At 36.2% G+C, this 17,715-nt stretch overlaps 1 protein-coding gene across 4 annotated transcripts in view; it reads right to left on the minus strand.

The window, feature by feature from the left end:
* The window catches only part of CFAP70 (cilia and flagella associated protein 70), a 113,253-nt gene that overhangs the window by 66,864 nt on the left and 28,674 nt on the right, over window positions 1–17,715 (minus strand). For all 4 annotated transcript variants that reach the window (XM_040485375.1, XM_040485376.1, XM_040485378.1 and 1 more), the window contains 4 exons: window positions 16,957–17,139; window positions 13,903–13,997; window positions 9,723–9,822; window positions 6,836–6,970 (listed from right to left, as the gene is read on the minus strand). In XM_040485375.1, coding sequence (XP_040341309.1) covers window positions 6,836–6,970; window positions 9,723–9,822; window positions 13,903–13,997; window positions 16,957–17,139 — 513 coding nt within the window. The remainder of the gene's footprint in view (window positions 1–6,835; window positions 6,971–9,722; window positions 9,823–13,902; window positions 13,998–16,956; window positions 17,140–17,715) is intronic.

Here is a 17,715-nt window from a genome sequence, read left to right on the forward strand (position 1 = left end):
GGGGAAAAACTGAGAGCTTTTTCCCTGAGATCAGGAACACGACAGGGATGCCCACTCTCACCGCTGTTGTTTAACATAGTGTTGGAAGTTCTAGCATCAGCAATCAGACAACAAAAGGAAATCAAAGGCATCAAAATTGGCAAAGATGAAGTCAAGCTTTCGCTTTTTGCAGATGACATGATATTATACATGGAAAATCCGATAGACTCCACCAAAAGTCTGCTAGAACTGATACATGAATTCAGCAAAGTTGCAGGATACAAAATCAATGTACAGAAATCAGTTGCATTCTTATACACTAACAATGAAGCAACAGAAAGACAAATAAAGAAACTGATCCCATTCACAATTGCACCAAGAAGCATAAAATACCTAGGAATAAATCTAACCAAAGATGTAAAGGATCTGTATGCTGAAAACTATAGAAAGCTTATGAAGGTAATTGAAGAAGATTTAAAGAAATGGAAAGACATTCCCTGCTCATGGATTGGAAGAATAAATATTGTCAAAATGTCAATACTACCCAAAGCTATCTACACATTCAATGCAATCCCAATCAAAATTGCACCAGCATTCTTCTCTAAACTAGAACAAGCAATCCTAAAATTCATATGGAACCACAAAAGGCCCCGAATAGCCAAAGTAATTTTGAAGAAGACCAAAGCAGGAGGCATCACAATCCCAGACTTTAGCCTCTACTACAAAGGTGTCATCATCAAGACAGCATGGTATTGGCACAAAAACAGACACATAGACCAATGGAATAGAATAGAAACCCCAGAACTAGACCCACAAACGTATGGCCAACTAATCTTTGACAAAGCAGGAAAGAACATCCAATGGAAAAAAGACAGCCTCTTTAACAAATGGTGCTGGGAGAACTGGACAGCAACATGCAGAAGGTTGAAACTAGACCACTTTCTCACACCATTCACAAAAATAAACTCAAAATGGATCAAGGACCTGAATGTGAGACAGGAAACCATCAAAACCTTAGAGGAGAAAGCAGGAAAAGACCTCTCTGACCTCAGCCGTAGCAATCTCTTACTCGACACATCCCCAAAGGCAAGGGAATTAAAAGCAAAAGTGAATTACTGGGACCTTATGAAGATAAAAAGCTTCTGCACAGCAAAGGAAACAACCAACAAAACTAAAAGGCAACCAACGGAATGGGAAAAGATATTTGCAAATGACATATCGGACAAAGGGCTAGTATCCAAAATCTGTAAAGAGCTCACCAAACTCCACACCCGAAAAGCAAATAACCCAGTGAAGAAATGGGCAGAAAACATGAATAGACACTTCTCTAAAGAAGACATCCGGATGGCCAACAGGCACATGAAAAGATGTTCAGCGTCGCTCCTTATCAGGGAAATACAAATCAAAACCACACTCAGGTATCACCTCACGCCAGTCAGAGTGGCCAAAATGAACAAATCAGGAGACTATAGATGCTGGCGAGGATGTGGAGAAACGGGAACCCTCTTGCACTGTTGGTGGGAATGCAAATTGGTGCAGCCGCTCTGGAAAGCAGTGTGGAGGTTCCTCAGAAAATTAAAAATAGACCTACCCTATGACCCAGCAATAGCACTGCTAGGAATTTATCCAAGGGACACAGGAGTACTGATGCATAGGGGCACTTGTACCCCAATGTTCATAGCAGCACTCTCAACAATAGCCAAATTATGGAAAGAGCCTAAATGTCCATCAACTGATGAATGGATAAAGAAATTGTGGTTTATATACACAATGGAATACTACGTGGCAACGAGAAAAAATGAAATATGGCCTTTTGTAGCAACGTGGATGGAACTGGAGAGTGTGATGCTAAGTGAAATAAGCCATACAGAGAAAGACGGATACCATATGGTTTCACTCTTATGTGGATCCTGAGAAACTTAACAGGAACCCATGGGGGAGGGGAAGGAAAAAAAAAAAAAGAGGTTAGAGTGGGAGAGAGCCAAAGCATAAGAGACTGTTGAGAACTGAGAACAAACTAAGGGTTGATGGGGGGTGGGAGGGAGGAGAGGGTGGGTGATGGGTATTGAGGAGGGCACCTTTTGGGATGAGCACTGGGTGTTGTATGGAAACCAATTTGACAATAAATTTCATATATAAATAAAAAAAAATCTATACATGTTATAACCCAACAATATAATTAATGCTTTATATAATGCCTTTCAAAGAAATTAAGAGTAAAAATAAAAAAAATACATACTGTATTTCTGAAATCTTTTATATTAACTTAAATTTAGACATTTCTAGTGCTCTTTGTTTCTTCCTGTGGATTCAAGTCAGCAATCAATGCCATATCCTTTCAAGCAGAAGAACTTCCTTTAGTGTTTCTTACAAGACAAATTTGTTAGCAACAAATTCTTTCAATATTTGTTTATCTTTGGATGTCTTTATTTTAACTTCCTTTTTGATTGCTAGCTTTTTCATTGAGCACTTTGAATATGTTATTCGACTGCCTTCTGGATCCATTGTTTCAGAAGAAAAATCAGCTGTTAAATACATTGCAACTATAAGCAATGAGTTGTTTTTCTCCTGTTGAATTCGTGATTTTCTCTTTGTCTTTCAGCAGTAAACTCTAATGTCTATGTTGTAGATGCCTGTATGCTTATCCAACCTGGGATCCTCTGAACTTCTTGGATATGTAGATTAATGTTTTCATCAAACATGAGACATTTCTAGACATTATTTTGCCATGTATCTTTTCTGCCCCTTACTCTCTTTCCTGGGACTCTCATTTCAGTTATGTTGGTTGCTCTCCACAAATTTCAACCAACAGCATTGCTGGGCATAGGTCCTTCATCCACTGCTCCAAATTGTGTAAGCCTTCTTCTATGGCAGCAAAGTTGCTGGTCCTCACAGCCTATCCTGCCCTAGAATAATCAGTGCACTGGTTAAGCTAAAGAAGTGGAGTAGGGAACAACTTAGGGAAGTTTTAGAAGCAGCCCTAACCAAGAAAGCCTCAAACTCCATAGTTTTTCATGCATTAATACTTCTCAGTTTGTTGATGCCTTTGGTCAATTTCCAGAGTGCTGAATGGTTTTTTTTGCCAATTTGTCCAATTTTACAGCTGCTTTTGGTGGTGGTGGGGAGAATATTTGACAATCTTCTCACTCAGACATAGCCAGAAAGATTTCCTCTCCAATATTATATGTATATATATATACATATATACATATATATTTAATTATGATTATATATTTTTTAAAAGTTGTGGTCATATTGAATGTAGTTTTATACCCTGATTTTTCATTTAACAGATTATCACATGTATCCTTTCATGTTTTAAAATTTTTCATAAGGTAATTTTTAATGTATATACAATAGTCTCCAATCACCCCTACTACACCCCTAGTACTACACTCCTAGTACCTTACATATTTTATCTCATTTAATATGTAAAACAATTCTAGGAAAAAAGCACTGTCTTCATTTATAATAAATTTATTTATAATAAATCAATTAATTAATTAAAGTTGAGAGAAACTTAGTCACTTGCCTGAAGTTACCCAGCTGGTTAATTCCGGAATTGAAACTAGAGGCTGACTGACATCAAGGCCTATAACCTTTCAATTATAATATACTACTTCCCTCAGATATATCTTCATTTAGTAAAATTTGGATACAATTCTACTCATTCCTTTAAAATAGATTCCTGGAAGTAGGAATGCTACAGGAAAAAATATAAGTATTCTAAGCTTCTTAATACATACTGACAAAATTTTTTTCATGGTTTGTAGTAATTTACACTTCTAGCAGTGAATGAGAGTTGCTTTATCACACCTTTCCCAACAATGGGCATTACCATGTTTTAAAGAATTGACTAATTCTACAGGTAAAATGGTATTTTATTGTTATTTTAATTTGCAGTTGTTTGATTCTAAATAAGGCCAAATGTTTCTTCTTCTTTTATTTATTGATCATTGGCATTTCTTTTTTTGTCTAGTACCGTTTCATGTACTTTGCCCTTTAAAACAAAATTAGTGTGTTTTTCTTATCAATTTGATAAAGTGCTTTATATTTTAGGAATAGTAACCATCTTTCCTACATATATTCAAATATTCTCCCATTTTTCAGTTACATTGTAATTTTGTTTATGATGGTTTCTCCTATACATAGAAGCTATTCATTTTTTGTTAATCTAAATCTTTTATATCTTTCATTGCTCTCAAGCCTAGGAAAGTCTTTCCTGAGTTCATATTTTTTAATTAATAGCCACTTCTACTTTTATATTTTTCACATTTAACAATGTTAATAAACTCATTTGCAACTTATTTTTATCTATGCTATATGTAACATTTTGGCATTCTTTTTTTCCATTTAACTATTTACACAGCATTAACAATTATCTTTTTTAATAGATGCATATTGAATCATTTTTATTTACAATCATTTTCTAAGCTTTTCTCTATTATAGACATTTTAAAATTATTTTTTAAATTTTTTTTAATGTTTATTCATTTTTGAGAGACAGAGAGAGAGCATGAGCAGGGGAGGAGCAGAGAGAGAGGGAGACACAGAATCCGAAGCAGGCTCCAGGTTCTGAACTGTCAGCACAGAGCCCGATGGGGGACTCAAACCCATGGACCGCGAGATCATGACCTGAGCTGAAGTCAGAGGCTCAACCGACTGATCAACCCAGGCGCCCCTTAAACTTATTTTTAGGGGTGCCTGGGTGGCTCAATTGGTTGAGTATCCGACTTCAGCTCGGGTCAAAATCTCAGGGTTGGTGGGTTTGAACCCCACGTGGGTCTCTGTGCTGGCAGCTCAGAGCCCTGAGTCTGCTTCGGATTCTGTGTCTCTCTGTCTCTCTGCCTCTCCGCCACGTGCACTCCATCTCTCTCTCTCAAAAATAAATAAATGTTAAAAAAAAAAAAAAAACTTATTTTTAATTTTTGCTATCATAGATCCCAAAAAGTTTTTCTGAATACGGAGTTGGGTTTTTTTATGTCATTAGGAATTTTAATTTACACACTGCGACATTCATCACTGCTAGCTCTTTTTCAAATTTCATTTGCTTTTCCACTCTGCCAAACCTAACCCAGATACTTTTGCATACGCCATGTTTTCAAAGAAAAACAAATAGTGTAAGTAAAACAGATGGACATTTCTGTCACTAACAGTTAAGATTTATAGTATTTGTAGACAGGTGACAAACTGAAATCTTATGATGTTTCCCCTCTTTGTATTCTACAAAACATTTTTAACACTCTTTACAGTAATTGCAATAATTGGAAACACTACATATAGATTTTTATTTGTACTCATAGTCCATGCACATCTTTTTCTTTGTAATGCTTCACACACTTTCAGAAAGGAAGGCAAACCATTCAATATTGCCAAATCTATTCTAATGCTAAAAATTGTATTACAGAACATGAGAAAGTTCTAGAGACTAAAACTGAAGGGCGAACATGGAGTTTTGATTCTATTAAATTATTTCCTTCAGATACATCCTTATAAGTGTGATTTCTGAGTCAAAGGATTTCTGGGGCACCTGGTGGCTCAGTCGGTTAAGCATCCGACTTCGGCTCAGGTCATAATCTCACGGTTTGTGGGTTCAAGCCCGCATTGGGCTCTGTGCTGACAGCTCAGAGCCTGGAGACTGCTTCGGATTCTGTGTCTCCCTGTCTCTCTGCCCCTCCCCCCTCATGCTCTGACTCTCTCTCTCTCTCTCTCTCTCTCTCTCTCTCAAAAATAAATAATATATAGAAAGAGTTTACTACTCAGTTGGTTTGCAAATAGATGATAGGTCTTTCATGACTCCATTATTGAAAAATAGCTGTCCTAATAATAATGAAATAGTAATATGTTTTTGTTATTATTTTTGTTGTGTTTTACGAAGACTCAATTTCTCCTAAGAAAAATATGGTAAAACTGATTTTTTGTTTGGGGAAAAATACACATATATATATTCTATATTTATATGTAGACATATAGATAGATAAAAAGATACATGATTTTAACATTTTAACACCTAAAAATCACTAATCAGCTCATGGATTTAAGTTTTGTATACTTAACACAATAGACTTCTTTCATTGTCTTAAAGATTATGTATCTGACTGTATTGAGTAAAATTGAAATATGACAAACTACATATTTAAAGTATACAATTTGATTAATTTTGACATGACATATGTATACACATGTGAAACTATCACCACAATCAAGATAACCAGCATTTCCATCATCCCTAACACTTTCTTCACATTCTTTTGTAATCCATCCCTCTCTCTATTCCTGTTCCTAAGCAACCACTGGTCAGCTTTAGGTCACCACAGATTATTTTCTTAGAATTCTATTTAGATGAAATCATACATTATGTACTTTCTTTTATCAGCCTTCTCTCATTTAACATAATGCATTTGAGATTCATCCATGCTGCACGTATCAATAGTTCATTCCTTTTTATCACTGAGTAGGATTTCATTATATAGATATACCACAAAATTTGTTTTTCTGTTCACCTGTTCATAGAGGTTTAGGTTGTTTCCAGTTTTTGGCTTTTCATTATCCTAAAATTTTTTAATGTTTTATTTATTTTTGAGAGAGAAAATGATGTGGGGCTCAAACCCACAAATTTTGAGACCATGACCTAAGCTGAAATTGGATGCCCAGCCAACTGAGCCACTGGGGTGCTCCTCACTATCCTAAAGTTTTTAAGGTTCAATGACAGAATGACTGCAAGGTGCTATATTTACCATCCCAGTATACCAATGGTTCCAAACTTCAAGTGCAAAGATTTGTATGCTAAAGATGTAAGTAAACACATACATAAAGGATAAATTAGGATAATACCTTCTGTACAATTTTTTCTTACCTTTTCATAGACTGTACTGTCTAGGTAAGGGTAAACATGAAAAGCTCCCCGAATCCTCTTCACACCTGGATACAGCAATGGGACCATATTCACATAAGCCACACCATGAAACGAAAGCTGACTTTCATCATCAGTCTAAAGGAATAAAACCAGAGAGCTGTTAGTGCTGTAGAGCAATGTAGCAGAAGGTATGGAGCTCTTAGTTTTTCAAAGACCTGGCTTTAGGAACTAGCTATGCTCCTTAACTATTTGACTTGGCCAGTTACATAGATATTTTGGATCTACATTTCTTTATCTTCAAAATGGGTTTAATAATACCACAATCACTGAAATAATGCATATCAACAGTGTTAATGAATAGTAAAGGCAGTAGTCAGATAACACATGCTCCAATTAATTGATTATATATATATTCAACTAAAAAAGTCAATTTAACAATATTGCTTCTTAGGAAAAAATGAAGCTTTGTAAAATAATTACAACAACGAAAAGAAATCAGAAGATGTGGCTTTTAGCTTTAGTTCACAGATTTTTATGAATGAAAGGGATCTTACAAATCATCATATTAAATAGACTTGAATATGCCTAAATTCTAAACAATTGGTGGAGTTGTTTCAGAGTACTGTATTGAGAAAGATTCTTTTTTTTTTTTTTAATGTTTATTTATTTTTGAGACAGAGAGAGACAGAGCATGAACGAGGGAGGGTCAGAGAGAGAGGGAGACACAGAATCTGAAACAGGCTCCAGGCTCTGAGCAGTCAGCACAGAGCCCGACGCGGGGCTTGAACTCACAGACCGCGAGATCGTGACCTGAGCCAAAGTCAGACGCTTAACCGACTGAGCCACCCAGGCGCCCCGAAGATTCTATACCCTTATCTGGGTTCAGAAAGAAACAACGTTTTGATTAACCAGTAATATCTGCCATGGATGAGGGAGGATGAATGATAGTTTGCCACTCTGTATTTGCCATCGCTAATTTTACCTAATTTTTTTTTTAATGTTTATTTATTTTTGAGACAGAGAGAGACAGAGCATGAGCAGGGCAGGGGCAGAGAGAGAGGGACACAGAATCTGAAGCAGGCTCCAGGCTATGAGCTGTCAGCACAGAGCCCCATGCGGGGCTCAAACTTGTCAACTACGAGATCATGACCTGAGCCGAAGTCAGATGCTCAACTGACTGAGCCACCCAGGTGCCCCGCTAATTTTGTCTAAACCCCCATCACAAAGATGAATAACATGTTAATAAATATAACTTAACATAATTTTTAATGGTTTGCCATAGAAAACTTTCATAGGGAAAAAATTTACTGAAAGAAAACACATTTAATTCCCGCAAATTAAAAGTAATCTCTTTGATTTCACATATTACAATAAGTAGAATTTAGATTTGGGGCGTCTGGGTGGCTCAGTCGGTTTAGCATCCGACTTCGGCTCAAGTCATGATTTTGCGGTTTGCAGTTCATGAGTTTGAGCCCCATGTGGGACTCTGTGCTGACAGCTCAGAGCCAGGAGCCTACTTCAGATTTTGTGTCTCCCTCTCTCTCTGCCCCACCCCGGCTCAGGCTCTGTCTCTCTCTCAAAAATAAATAAACATTAAAAAAGAAAAAATTTTTTAAAAAGTAGATTTAAAAGTCTTACATATATATAATAACATTGTGTTGCTAAGGAAAGTTAGCAATGTATATTTTATATTACAAAGGGAGAAGTGGTTACTGCCAGTAGTATATTTATTATGTAAAAATGTCTATTTTAAAAATCAAAAGGGGGCGCCTGGGTGGCTGTCGGTTAAGCTTCCGACTTCGGCTCAGGTCATGATCTCTAGGTTTATGAGTCCGAGCCCCGCATTGGACTCTGTGCTGACAGCTCAGAGCCTGGAGCCTGCTTCAGATTCTGTGTCTCCCCATCTCTCAGCCACTTCCATGCTCATGCTCTGCCTCTCTCTGTCTCTCAATAATAAGTAAACATTAAAAAAAAATTTAAGATAAAAAAATAAAAATCAAAAGAATTTAGGTACTTGTTAATTGTCTGCTGTATACCATGAATCATGCTAGGTACTATAGAGGATACAAAGTAGTCTATGACAGTATTCCTACCCTAAGGGAGTTTATGTACAAACAGAAAAGACCAGACATGCACAAATAAAACAACAGAGAACATGTTCTAGGCTCACAAAGCTAGATCTTTTCAGAATAATGTACATCAATGAGCCCTATTACTCTAATTAGTAGGCTAAAACATTTTAAGTAGGTATGTTGAAAAGAAATTCAGGAAGATGTATTAGGTTGAGCCATATTCCCAATATTTAACTACTTTGACCTATAAAAATGGCTATTTTGTGTGGTTTTACCTATAGTAAAACCATTTTAAAGAGCTAAAGGGAAATAGGATGTCTAGGAATAAAGCCTAAACAGTTTTTAGTGGACAATAGGGAGCTAGGGTGACCAGTCATCCTGATTTGCCAGGGACAGGAGATCTTCCTGGGACATGCGATTTTCAGCACTAAAACCAGGAAACTACTTGACAAATCAGGTTAAGTTAGTCACCCTAGAGAGCACCCACATCAGTTCACACATTCCTTCTGTATCAGAACTAGAAGCAGAATAACAAGCACCTGGGTGGCTCAGTTTGGTTAAACATCTGACTTGGGCTCAGGTCATCATCCTGCAGTTCGTGGATTCAAGCCCCGTGTTGGGCTCTATGCTGACAGCTCAGAGCCTGGAGCCTGCTTTAGATTCTGTGTCTCCCTGCTCCTCCCCTGCCTGTGCTCAGTTTCTCTCTCTCAAAAATAAATAACCATTTAAAAAATTTAAAAAATAAAGAAGCAGAATAATAGGTTGGGTCTGACCAGGCATTTCTTCTACAGCTATCATTAAGGGAACAAATTTACCTTATCAAATTTTGCAGCTTTCCCTTTGGGTACAGTAGTCAGAGGAACTCTTGTGATCTCTACAGGCCAAAAGCGGCAATCAACAATTCGCTTCTGAAAACTGCAAATTAAAAATTAGCCCATTAGAATTGTATGAAAAAATCAAGTTAGTATAATTTAAAGGGAAGACTCTTTTTAAAAGTAATGGAATACGCAAAGATATATAAACATTTTTATTAGGTAGGTGGGTTGTTTTAAGCTTCCTAAATTTATAAAATTCCAAAAATAATTCTACTGTACTGCTAGCAGAAGCAAACTATACATTGTTGAGAGCAATCTGTAAATGTGAATCTAAAGCCTTAAAATGGTCATAATCTTTGACCCAGAAATTTCACTTCTAGTAATTTGTTCTAAAGAAATAATCAGACAAGTATGCAAATCATATAAAATATGTTTATACTGTGAAAATAGAGTAGCACTTACAGTGTCAGCTCTGACATGTAAGGAGCTTAGAAGTTGTTGCTCCTGTCCTCATAACAACAATAAGAAGCAGGTCAAACTGAAAAATCAATGACCTTTCTTAGATCCATCTAAGAATTAAGTTCATGGGGCAAATCACCACCATAAAATTTGGAGGAGAGGCAAGTACAGAGAATCACAGCTGACGTCAGTGTACAGGTCGGAGAAAGCAATGGAGTCAATAAGTTGTGGAAACACTTTAATGGTAATTTTGACAAATTGCTGGAGGCTGGATTAGCCAGAGTTATAGACTCCACACTTTTTTGGCTTTAAAACAAGGAGTCACTTCAGATATTCATGGTGAAGATATGAGAAAAATCCTCTTAAGTAGGAAGAAGGGAACAGTAAGTATTTTGAAATATGCCTGGAGTGTTACCCATAACAAATGCTTACCCTTTAAGGGAAACTATTTTACCAGAGTCTTATCTGATGCGGAAGAAGGGCAATTAGACAATTCTAGTTCTGTCTAGCCTTCCTGTTTCACATAAGAAGTAAAAAATACTATTAAACACTTCTGATTGTCACAGGCCAGGAGGTCAAACCCATTAAAATACTAAGTTTAATTACAGTATTTTAAAATACTTCCCCTTCCAAACACCTTATCACCACACCAACAGGGTTCTGGTATAAGAACAGTGGATTTGAGAGGCTGCAAAACACAGACCCTCTTTCAGGCAAACTCAAAGACAACAGGGGGGGAGGAACAAAAAAGGAAACTGAAGCCTCTAGCACGTACAGTTACAGCAAACACTAAACACAGCCCAGCTCCAAGCCACACTAACAGAAAACTTCACACTAAAAACCCTAATTACCTCATTTCTTATCACCCAATATATAATGTCCAGGTTCCAATAAAAAATTACAAAGAATACTAAAAGGCAAGAAAAAATACTGAAGAGACACAACATAAGAACTAGACTCAGATATGACACAAAATTTCGAATGATTATATAGGGAATATTTTAATGTTTTTTAAATTTATTTTTGAAAGAGAGAGCAAGAGAGCGAGTGAGCACGAGTGGGGGAGGGACAGAGAGAGAGGGGGACAGAGGATCCGAAGCGGATCTGCACCAACAGCAGTGAGCCAGATACAGGGCTCAAACTCACGAACCTCGAGATCATGACCTGAGCTGAAGTCCAACGTTCAACTGCCTGAGCCACCCAGATGCCCCAATCATGTAGGGAATTTAAAATAACTATAATTAATATGTTAAGAGCACTAATGGAAAAAGTAGACAAACTGCAAATAATGTAATAGGGAGATGGAAATGTAAGCAGAGAGACGGAAACCCAAGAAAGAATAAAAAAGAAGTGCTAGAAACAAGAAACACTGAAACAAAAATGAAGAATTCATTTGATGGACTTAGTAGATTGAACAATGCTGAGGAAATCATCAGTGAATTTGAAGATATGTCAATAAAAAATGCCCAAACTAAAATGGAAAGGAGAAAAAAATGAAAAAAAAATTAGAATATCCAAGAACTGTGGAACAATTATAGAAGATATAACAGGAATACCAGAGGAAAAAACAGAAAAAAGAACCAAAGAAATATGTGAAATCATAATGACTGAGAATTTTACTAAATTAATGACAGATACCAAACCACAGATACTGAAAGCTCAGAGAAGAGTAAGCATCATAAATACCAAAACAAAACAGAAAACAAACAAAAAAACCCTATGTCCAGGTATATCATATTCAAACTGCAGAAAACCACAGAAAAAGAGAAAATATTTAAAGAAGACAGAAGGGAGAGAAACCACAAACACCTTACCTATAGAGGAACAAGAATAAGAGTTACATTGGATTTCTCTTCAGAAACCATGCAAGCAATAAGAGATGGAGTGAAATATTCAAAGTTTCTGGAAAAAAACACACCACCAACTTGGATTTCTGTATCCAGAGAATTATCCTTCAGAAGCGAAGGAGAGGGTGCCTGAGTGGCTCAACTGGTTAAGCGTCTGCTTTTGATCTCTGCTAAGGTCATGATTTCACGGTTTGTGAGATCAAGTCCTGTGTTGGGCTCTGTGCTGATGGTGCAGAGCCTGCTTGGGATTCTCTCTCCCTCTTTCTATGCCCCTCCCCAGCTTGTGCCCTCTCTCTCACCCTCTCAAAATAAATAAACTAAAAAAAAAAAATCATAAAAAAAAGGAAGGAGAAATAAAGACTTTCTCAACAAAAATGGAGAGAATTTGTGGCCAGTAGGCCTGCCTTGCAAGAAATGCTAAAAGTTTTCAGAGAAAAAGAAAATGATATGGGTCAGAAACTTGGATCTACATTAAGAAAAGAAGAGAATCAGAGGACAAAATTAAGGTAAAATAAATTTTCAAATTTTTCTTATTTTTAATTGATCAAACAGATAACTACTCAAAGTAATAAGAGCAACAATGTATCCTTAACAGAATATAAGCAAGTCAAACCCAACAATGTACATTTATATTTTTAATGTTTATTTATTTTTGAGAGAGAGAGCAAGAGAGAGCAAGGTAGGGGCAGAGAGAAGGAGACAGAGGATCCAAAGCAGGCTCTGCACTGACAGCAGAGAGCCCAATGCGGGGCTCAAAGCATGAACCATAATATCATGACCCGAGCTGAAGTCAGACACTTAACCGACTGAGCCACCCAGGCACCCCAACAATGTATATTTATACTATACACCACAGTCAAGTGGAGAACCAGCGGTATATAGGAATTCTGGGAAATGTCTGCTCAATTTTTCTGTAATTCTAACACTCTTCTTAAAAACAGCCTATGAATTGAAAAAGAAAACCAGAGTTGCTCATTCTAATTATATGTATTTTGATAGTCCCTTATTTATCATCTCTCCCTAACCGCCAGGTAACTGTGACAGAGACTGGTAGTTACCCACACAATGTCAAGTGTCCTGTTCTTCTTTAGTATCTAACTCCTGATTTAGATTTTTTTTAATGTTTCTTTACTTTTGAGAGACAGAAACAGAGACAGAGCATGAGTAGGGGAGGGGCAGAGAGAGAGGGAGACACAGAATCCAAAGCAGGCTCCAGTCTCTGAGCTGTCAGCACAGAGCTCGACATGGGGCTTGAACCCATGAACCACAAGATCATGACCTGATCCCAAGACAGATGCTCAACCAACTGAGCTACGCAGGCACCCCTCTAACCCCTGATTTAGTCTGAATGACAATGTGTATAACAAAAACATAATTCCAACCTCTTTTGCATCTAGAGATGGCCATTGAGATATAAAACTGAAATTGTAAGTTTCTAGGAAGGCTCTATAAGAGGGTCTAAGATACCCAGCATGTATCCTTTTTTATCCCTAAACACTCGCCCTTTCCAGCTTTCTTTGAGGAATGTGAATATGCAGGATAGAGCTCCAATGGCCATTCTGGACCATGAAACAACCTTGTGGATGGAAAGCACATGTTAAAGAAGGTAGAGCAAAAATAAAGATGGAGCCTGTATACCTGATGGAGCTACACTGTGGAGCCACCATACATATCAGCTCTGGACTTGTTTTATATGAAAAAGGAATCAGAACCCACCATGAGTGAACCACGATCACTAAAAGCCTCTGTTATTAGCAGATTTGGTGGAAGGGATTCTCAGATCACCCTAACTCAAATATAGATAAAATTAACAAAAGTAACATTTCTTCCCACCTCTAGTTGTTGCTTAGACATAATCCCCTTCCTCTTCCTACCTGACTACTGCAGGAGGATCAAGGTAGCAGCGACTTTCCAGGTCCCAAGTAATCCTTTTCTTTATGCACTCTGCTTGGTTCCTAAATTCCCTGTCCTGTAAAATAATAAGAGACTTTTGTTCTCTCAGTGTGCCATGGTTTCATCCTGCTAAATCTGTAAGTCATTCTTTTAAGGGATTTGATCACAACACTATTACTATTACTATTACTATTACTATTACTATTACTATTACTATTACTAGTATAACTACAACTACTACTGTAACTACTACCACATCTTAAATTTTAGGGTACTTTACTATTACTAAAGTACGTAAGATAATTTATATTACCTTCACATTAATTTAGTACTAAGTACCAAAAATTCACTCATATAATCTCAATCACTGATTCTCAACCTTGAATGCATATTAGAATTATCTGGGAGCTTTTAAAAAAATCAACACCTGGGCAGTGGTAATACATTTTTTTAATATTTATTTATTTTTGAGAGAGAGAGAGAGAGAGAGAGAGAGAGAGAGAGAGAGAGAGTACAAGTGGGGGAGGGGCAGAGAGAGACAGAGGCACAGAATCTGAAGCAGGTTCCAGGCTCTAAGCTGTCAGCACAGAGCCCACAAGGGGCTCAAACCCACCAGACATGAGGTCATGACCTGAGCCAATATCGGTTGCTTAACAAACTGAGCCACCCAGGAGCCCCAGTGTAATATTTTGAAAGTAAATTCTTATGTAATTGATCTCAGTTAGGGCTTGGCCATTGCTATTGTTTTTTTTTAATTTGTTTTTTTAAATGTTTATTTCTTTTTGAGAGACAGAGTGCGAGTGCGGGAGGGGCAGAGAGGGACGGAGGCATGGAATCTGAAGCAGGCTCCAGGCTCTGAGCTGTCAGCACAGAGCCCGACGTGGGGCTCGGACTCACAAACCACAGTATCATGACCTGACACCAAGTTGGATGTAAAACAGACTGAGACATCCAGGTGCCCCATTGCTATTGTCTTAAAAGCTTTCCAGATGATTCAAGCGAGCAATCAGGCTTGAGAGCTAATGATCTAAAGTAAATATATATATATATATATAATATATATATATAATATATATATTATATATACATAATGGGTTATTACTCAGACAGCAAAACAAATGAAATTTGCCATTTGATGGAGATAAACTGTATTTTGCTAAGTGAAATAAGTCGGTCAGAGAAAGACAAATACCATATGATTTCACTTATACGTGGAATTTAAGAAACAAAACAGAAGAACATAGGGGAAGGAAGGAAAAAAAGAAAGAGGGGGGAAAACCATAAGAAACTATTAACTATAGAAACAAGCTAAGGGTTGCTGGAGGGGAGGTAGGTGAGGGAAGGGTTAAATGGGTGATGGGTAGCAAGGAGGGCACTGGTGATGAGCACTAGGTGTTATATGTAAGTGACGAATCACTAAATTCTACTCCTGAAACCAATATTACACTATATGTTAACTGGAATTTAAATAAAAACTTTAAACAAACAAAATTTAAAAATAAACTAAAATATAAGATCTAAATACGTAAAATAAAGTATCTGATCTAAATGAAAGTATAAATCAAGAAACAGTATGAATATTCACTAATCACAATGATGAGAGAAGATACTGCACAATGTTTTTCAAATATTGCCAGATTTATTTCAACTATTCAAAATATTTAGTCAGATACTTAAAATAATTCAACCATCCTCATTTTACAAATAATTTTATTGAATTTTTCCACTAATGATTATTAGCTCATTCAAGAAACATTTGCCAGTATGTTTGCAGCATTTTCTATGCTCTTGACAAGTATAAGTTGCAGTAAAATAGAAAGAAACAGGGAAACAAAGAAAGAAAATAAAAAGAGAAAGAAAGGAGGGAAAGAGAAGGATGGAAGGAGGAAAGGAGGGAGGAATAAAAAGAAAAGAATAATTTCAACAACCTAAATGATCACCAATAGCAGACTGGTTAAGTGAATTTAAGTGTGTCTATATAATGTCATGTTATACAGCAAGTACAAATAAAGAAAGAAAAAGAATGATGGGCCACCTGGGTTATTCAGTCAGTTAAGCGGCCAACTCTTAATTTCAGCTCAGGTCATGATCTCATGGTGGTGAGATGGAACCCCACATTGGGCTCTGAGCTGGGCATGGAGCCTGCATAAGATTCTCCCTCTCTTCCTCTGACCTTTACCCACTTGCACTCTAGCTCTCTCTCTCAAAAAAAAAAAGGGAAAAAATAAAAAGATAAAAGAAAAAGAATGAGAATGCTTTTTAAGTAGTGATGTGGAAATCACCAAGATCTACTAAAAAGCAAGTTGCAAAACAGTATGAGTATGCCACCAATAAGGAAAGAATGCATGTATGTACTGTATGTACATATATGTGTGTATATTAATCAAAACTGACATTTTCCCTGCTTTTAATATGATTAAGCACTCTATATACTCAGTTAAAAATAAACCCTTAAGAAAAATATAAATAAACAAATAAATAAATAAATAAATAAATAAATAAATAAATAAGTTAATTAATTTACACCCTCAGAGAAAATAAAAATAGCAGTGTCTTCCTGACAGGTTCTAGTTCTGAAAATAACAATATTTTGAATACTTTCTATAAATCTGGACTTCCTAAAGAAAAACAATTTTATCCCTGACTTTTACTATGCTGATATCTGAGTCAGTCTTTCTGAAATCTATTCCTTTTTGCATTCTTTGCAAGGAAACTTTGCTCTTCTAAATATTTTTGTCTGTGAGTCTTTCTTTCTTCCTTTGAGTATATATATTTGCTTTTATATTCATGACTATGATCATATTATTGCCTACTCAAAAGTTCATAAATTCAAAATAAAATAAAGAGTAAATTTGAATTTAATAAACTATTTTGTTTGTTGAACTTAAGAAGTTAGGAGACATTTTCATCAGAATTAGACAATTGTTTTATTTTAACAAGTAACAGATTTATATAAATTAGAGTGATTCAAAAAATGTCTTGCCATCTGTCTATGCACTTAGTTTGTCTCAAAAAAAAGTACATAATTCTCTCACCTCAGGGTGATTGAGTTCTCCTTCTTCTTCCTCATAGGGCCCACCAACAATGAAAGCATTAGGAATGTCATTAGCTCCTGGAGCCAGAATGTTGGCAATTGGCCATTTTTTAGGCCGGGGAACAGGTTCTCTTTCCCCTCCAATCTTCAGAGTTCCATTCTTGAACAAAATGGGATAGTCTTTCTACAGAATAAATTATCATACATCAGGAAGTTTTGTAAAAGAGTTCAAAATGAACAAAAAAGTTTATTGAAGTATATTTTCAGTGTAATGTTGGGTATTATCTAACAGACCCTTCCTTTTGTGATTATCTGATTCTGTATTTGTGCTGTTTTATAATTCTTTATTTTATAAAAAAAAATAGTAACAATGCAAGTTATTCTTGTCCATAGATATGTAAACATATTTTGTCCAGTGGAGATATAATCAATTATTGACCTGTGGCTGATGATGAGTTTAGAATTATTAGGAAATTCATCTCAACATTCCTGATTGCTTATATATGGGTGTTTTTTTCCCCAATTCTCCTTTGAACTGGTTTAAAACCCTTTTGTCATTTTATATTTATATGAGAGTTATGATATACCTTTTTAAAAATTACTTTTTTAAAAACAAACAAATCTGACAAGGGTTAACAATATAGGCACTTTCCTATCTATAATTTATCTAATATATACTTGTAAAAGAAAATTAACAAAGATGTAAATAGGCAATTTGTAGAAAGGGAAATTAGAAAATCCAATGTTTATATAAAAACAT

Source organism: Herpailurus yagouaroundi, unplaced genomic scaffold, assembly GCF_014898765.1.
Source record: "Herpailurus yagouaroundi ecotype Mexico unplaced genomic scaffold, PumYag 163, whole genome shotgun sequence".
Taxonomy (NCBI): domain Eukaryota; kingdom Metazoa; phylum Chordata; class Mammalia; order Carnivora; family Felidae; genus Herpailurus; species Herpailurus yagouaroundi.